Raw genomic sequence first — 6,206 nt, 5'->3', positions numbered from 1 at the left:
GGGGTCGATTTATGGATCCAAGGAATAGAGAACTCTATGAAGAAATAAATTTGTTCAATTTGTTCCATATAACAAATATGATCGGTGTGATATAAATTTTTAAGGTCTGGCGAGACCTTAACCCATTCTTTACATAATTTTAGAAAGGGGTCTGGCAAAATCTTGGTAGTTGGACCGTGGTATGACCACCAGTTTAAGAACCAATTAGGGATTCGTTCAGCAAATATCTTTGCACAAATTTTAATAAACCAAGTATGTTTGTGCCTCTCATTATTATAGTAAAGGACTTTACTAAAGGCATTAATATAATCCCAATAGGTAAAACTAGTAGGAACCTTATTTAGGCTGATCTGTCTTTCTTTCATTGAGGAAATACCCCAATCCTCTATAGAGATTACCTGCTTAATAATCAGTTTAGAGAAGTTATAAACGTTCTTGCTGGTGTTGTATCCTGAGAAATGTTGAAATTCAGCACTACCTGTACTTATCAAAATGGTCTCGTAGTACGAGCGGGTTTTATATGATTCACCCAGGAAATATAATCTGTTAATTAGATAGCGCTGGAGTATCTTCTAGGGTTCATCTTTCCTCTGAATTTCAGAGTTTTCCAAAAGAAATATTATTTCCCTTTTAACTACCTTTTCCTACGATTTGATATCATCAATATCGTCTCTAGCAATGGAAGCAAAGGTATCACCTTTTTGCTTTTGTGACAAATATGCTTGTAACTCTGCATATAAGAGGCTATCTTTCGGAATATCTTCCAGCTGTACGGATGATGATGCCATAGGTTGAGTTATTTTTGAGTTTATCAAACTCATTCCTCTTCGTTATAGAATCGGAGAGTTGGATGAGGATCCATATGATGATCCTGACGATGATCTTCCCCATCCACGAGGGTTATTATTCTTGCCTTGACCCTTGGTTACCCAAGGAGGGTACATCCTACAAACAAAGCATTTTGTTTTAATCATCATAAAGATCATAATAATTCTGATAATAGTAATTCACACCGTCAAAATCGACAACTTCTTCAATATTATTAATGGTGAAGATATCCATCACCATGCCATCTACAATCTTCCATAGGATAAGTTCCTGTACATCTCAGTTAAGTGGAACTACTTTCAATATTGTAATTAGAGTTTTATCAGTGAAGAAAGGGGTTAAAAAACTCATTGTTTAAGAACATAGATATTCTCTTGATAAGAAATTTGGGAGAGAGTTATCACTTCCCTTTTTATAATGTATGTCGAAATCAAATGGGGCTAACTGTGCCTGCCACCTGGCGAATATCAACTTCAAAGCATCATGTTTGAAATCTTTATCAAACATATATTTAACCGATTGCGCATCAGTTTTTATTAAAAAAATTTGATTGTATAAATCATCTTGAAATTTCAATACGCAATTAACAATAGTTAGCATTTCATGAGCTACCGTAGCATATTTTTTCTAAGCATCGCACCATTTTTCGGAATGAAATCGAATCAAATATTAAGTTTTGTCATGAGGATTGATTTGTTTCAATATTCCTCCATAGCCAATGTTTGACGCATATGTCTCTACAATCTTCTGCCAAGCTAGGTTAGCAAGAGTTAAACAAGGCAAAGATTTAACACGAAGTTTAATATTTTTTACTAAATTGGTGAGACTATCAGTCCAAGGTGTTTTGTGATCTTTTTTAGCCTGTCGTTAGATAGGGCTAAATCACAAGTTAAATTCTTGTAAAAAGGGGAAATATAATTTAAACTTCCCAAGAATCTCTACAATTGCGTCCTATCTGTAATAACATCGGGAAACTTTGAAGCAAAATCAATTGATCTTTGAATAGGGGTAACCTTCCCCTGACAAATAAGATGTCCTAAAAATCTGACTTCAGTTTGAAATAAACTCAATTTTGGTTTAGAAATTACCAAACCTTTTTGTATAACTATTTTCTTGAAGATGTCCAAATGTTTAATATGCATTTCCAGAGTCTTTGAATAAATCAAAATATCATCAATATAAACAATGATAAAATCCAAATATGGGTTGAAAATATCATTCATAATTTTTTGGAATTCAGAAGGAGCGTTTTTCAAACCAAATGGCATAACATTCCATTCGTATTGTCCACACGGAACATTAGAAGCAGTTCCATAAGAGTGCTCTTTAAATATTTGGATCTGCCAATAACGTGATTTTAAATCAAATTTAGAAAATATATTAGCGTCATATAATCTTGATAGTAAATCTTTTTTATTTGGAANTTCCATTCGTATTGTCCATACGGAACATTAAAAGCAGTTCCATAAGAGTGCTCTTTAAATATTTGGATCTGCCAATAACGTGATTTTAAATCAAATTTAGAAAATATATTAGCGTCATATAATCTTGATAGTAAATCTTTTTTATTTGGAATAGGATACCTAATCCATTTTAAATATTTGTTCAAAAGTTTATAATTTATAACTAACCTGGGAACACCGCATTCTTTTTCTGTTGCATTATTAGCATAAAAAGCAGTACAAGACCAAGGTGATTTGGAAGGTTTTATTAAACCCTTTTGTAATAAATTATCAATTTCTTTCTTGCAGAATTCAACCAATTCGGCGTTCATCTGGCAAGGGCGTGATTTTGTAGGAATATCGTCCTCAGAGAAATTATCTTCATATGGAAGGGTCACAATATGCTTTTTCCGATTCCAAAAAGATCTAGGATGATCAGCACAAATATCAATGGCCATTTGTTCGGAAATAAATTTAATTTTTTCCTGCACTTTAGTAGATTTCAAAGTATCGAATATATTCATACTAAATATTTCATGTTGTAAAGAATCAACATGCTTTTGTTTCATTTTAATCAAAGCATTAATATCACGGGAAATAGGATCAGTGATAAAAGTATAACTAATATCTCTATTTTTATAAGTAACAGAAAATCCTTTAGCCGTTATGCTAGTGAAAGGATAAATAGCATTTATAAATTGGGTTCTGAGTTTAATCGGAGGATATAACTAATTTTTAACCAAGAAAAAGAAATGCGGAATGCAAGTTTTATTTTGGCAAATGCACGTATTAGGCAATTTATACTTTATATGTAAAGCATGTCCAGAAGAAGATTTGACTATATGAGTAGTTTTTTCAAAATATTTAGTAGGTACAAGATCTTCCTGAATACAACTCACATCAGCTCCACTGTCAATCATAGCAATATCAGTTATAGAGAACGTGTTATCAATTAATATGGTGCATTTAACATACCATTTATGAGCAGTAACAATTTGCATCATTCCTAAAAACATATCTTGTCTAGGATCAAATTTAATGGGTTTTGCAAGAGTATTTTCTTCAGTAATAACCTTACCTTTGGTAGTAGCAGTTTCTATCTGGGTAAGACGATGATCACAAATCATTTGATTTTGTTTAAGAGATTTGATCTCATTTTTTAAATTTTCAATTTCTCCTTTTAAACCATCAAAAGAAGTATCATGAATAATAACAGGTGGTTTAGCAAGTCTATTATTGACTTCAGACAAAGAATACGGTGTAGAATAATCAAACTCAAAATCATTTTTCGGTTTTTCAATAGATTTTGAAGAATTAGTACTATTATTAACAGCCAATTGAATAATTTTTTCACGCAAATTATTATCAGTCACTTTTTTTAGTGTATCTACTGTTGATGATGGTTTTTCTTGTAGAGATAAGCTTTACATCTTATCCTTTTTCTTTAGTTGTCAGAGGAAATCTTCTGCATTCTTCAGAGTATCTTCTGAGGTGGGTTTGTCTGACTCATCAGGTTGAGCCTCTTGAATATCTTCTATGACATCATCGCTGGTTTCACTTCTCATAGAAGTGTCTTATTTCTCGTACTGAGTGAAATTGAAAAGTAAATTTCTCTTTACTTCTTCCAGATAGTTTTAGATCATATCTTCTTTATTTTCGTCTTGAATGGAAATTTTTCAGGCAGTATGCCTGGCAGAGCTATTAGTGATAATTCCCTTTTAAGGAGTGATGCAATATTCTTGGATCCTTTTTTCAATGAGATCCAACAGTTCTTGTCCATATAGAGACTTTGTCTTGGGATCTTTCTTCATTAATTTGTCCCAAAAGTTATTTAAAAAGGTCCTGTATAAACAAGGAATTTGCTCGTCGGTGAATCCCACTTGTTCAATTTTTTCAATATAACAGATATGATCTGTATGGTATAATTTGTTTAGGTCCGGCGATACTTTAACCCATTCTTTATATAATTTAAGAAATGGATCAGGAAGAATTTTCGTCGTTGGACCATGTTATGACCACCAATTTAGAAACCAATTAGGGATTGGCTCTACAAATATCTTTGCACAATTTTTTATAATCCATGTATGCTTATGTCTCTCATTATTGTAGTAAAGGACTTTATCAAAAGCATGAATATAGTCTCAATAAGTGAAATTCATGGAGACTTTGTTTAGGCTGATCTGCCTTTCTTTCATCATGTAGATACCCCAATCTTCAACAGATATAATCTGCTTAATTATCATTTTGGAGAAGTTATAAACATTCTCACTAGTGGTGTAACCTGAAAAGTGCTGAAATTCAACACTACCGGTGCTTATCAAAATAGTCTCATAATAAGATCAGGTTTTGTATGACTCACTCGAGAAATATAATCCGTTAACAAGGTAACGCTGGAATATCTTTCAGGGTTCTTCTTTTCACTGTATTTCAGAGTTTTCCAAAAGAAATATCATTTCTTTCTTGGGTAATTTTTCATAAGATTTAATATCATCAATATCTTCTTTGGCTATAGATGCAAAAGTATCACTTTGCTTCTATGACAAATATGCCTGTAGTCGGGCGTATAATCGACTACTTTCTGAAATATCTTCCAGATGTACTGAAGATGAGGAGCCCTCACTTTGAGAGATTTTAGAGTTTATCAAACTCATTCTTCCTCTTTGTATAATCGAGGAGTTAGAAGCGGATCCATAAGACAATCTCGAGTATGACGATCCCGGGGATGATCTTCCCCTTCCTCTGGTGTTATTTTCTCTACCTCTACCCTTGGTTACCCAAGGAGGGTCCATCCTGCAAACATAACACTTTGTTTTATTCAAATGCATCATAGAGGTCGCTATAATAATTTTCTTCATCGAAATCGATGATTTCTTCAAAGTCATGAATAGAGAAATCTTCTCTAATGATATCATCCATAATTTTCAATAGATTAAATTCGGGTACATCTTTATTAAGAGGTATTACCTTTAAAATAATAATTAAAGTCTTCTCATTAAAGAAGGGCAAAAGAAAACACATTATGAAGATAAATATTCTCTAGATAGGAAATCTGAAAGAGAGTTATCACTTCCCTTTTTATAATGGATTTCAAACTCAAAAGGAGCTAGCTAGGCCTGTCACCTAGCAAAAATCAATTTTGATGCATCATGTTTAAAATCTTTATTAAACATATACTACCCAAATTGCGCATCAGTTTTTATCAAAAACTTCTGATTATACAAATCATCTTGAAACCTTAACACGCATTTGACGATGGTTACCATTTCATGTGCCACCATAGAATATTTCTTCTGGGTATCACTCTATTTCCCAGATTAAAATCTGATCAAATATTCAGTTTTGTCATGGGGATTAATCTGTTTCAGTATTTCTCCATAACCAATGCTAGACGCATTTGTCTCAATAATCTTCAGCCAAGCAGGGTTAGCAAGAGTTAAACAAGGTAAAGATTGAACACGAAGTTTAATATCTTTAACTAGAGTGGTGTGACTATCAGTCAATGGTGATTTATGATCCTTTTTTTGCCTGTCGTATAAAGGGGCCAAATCACAAGATAACTTTTTAATAAAGGGGGATATGTAATTTAAACTCCCTAAAAATCTTTGCAATTGAGTCATGTAGGCGATAACATCAGGAAATTTTGATGCAAAGTCTATAGATCTTTGAATAGGGGTAACTTTCCCTTAACAAATATGATGTCCTAGAAATCGAACATCCGTTTGAACTATACTCATTTTTGGTTTAGAAATGACCAAACCATTTTGTATAATAATTTTCTTGAAAATGTCTAGATGCTTGATATGCATTTCAAATGTTTTTGAGTATACCAAAATATCATCGATATAGACAATGATGAAATCCAAATATGGGTTGAAGATATCATTCATGATTTTCTAAAATTGAGATGGAGCATTTTTCAAACCGAATGGCATGACA

The 6,206-nt window shown here is 32.6% G+C and overlaps 1 protein-coding gene across 1 annotated transcript; it reads right to left on the bottom strand.

The window, feature by feature from the left end:
* Positions 1-830: 830 nt before the first annotated feature.
* LOC125842751 (uncharacterized) lies at positions 831-2,728 on the bottom strand. The gene is made up of 2 exons (XM_049522070.1): positions 2,460-2,728; positions 831-945 (listed from the first exon to the last, which is right to left on the bottom strand). Exons 1-2 carry the CDS (start codon positions 2,726-2,728, stop codon positions 831-833), a joined length of 384 nt encoding a protein of 127 aa, XP_049378027.1.
* Between the last annotated feature and the right edge of the window lie 3,478 nt (positions 2,729-6,206).

Source organism: Solanum stenotomum, chromosome 10, assembly GCF_019186545.1.
Source record: "Solanum stenotomum isolate F172 chromosome 10, ASM1918654v1, whole genome shotgun sequence".
Lineage (NCBI taxonomy): Eukaryota > Viridiplantae > Streptophyta > Magnoliopsida > Solanales > Solanaceae > Solanum > Solanum stenotomum.
Note: the sequence above shows the minus strand (reverse complement) of the source record. Positions and strands in the feature narration are given on the sequence as shown.

Coding starts and splice junctions, on each gene's coding strand:
- LOC125842751 (XM_049522070.1), bottom strand. CDS start 2,728: ATGGCCATTGATATTTGTGCTGATCATCCTAGATCTTTTTGGAATCGG. Junction 946..2,459: donor AAAGAATGCGGTGTTCCCAG/GTTAGTTATAAA, acceptor CTTTGTTTGTAG/GATGTACCCTCCTTGGGTAA.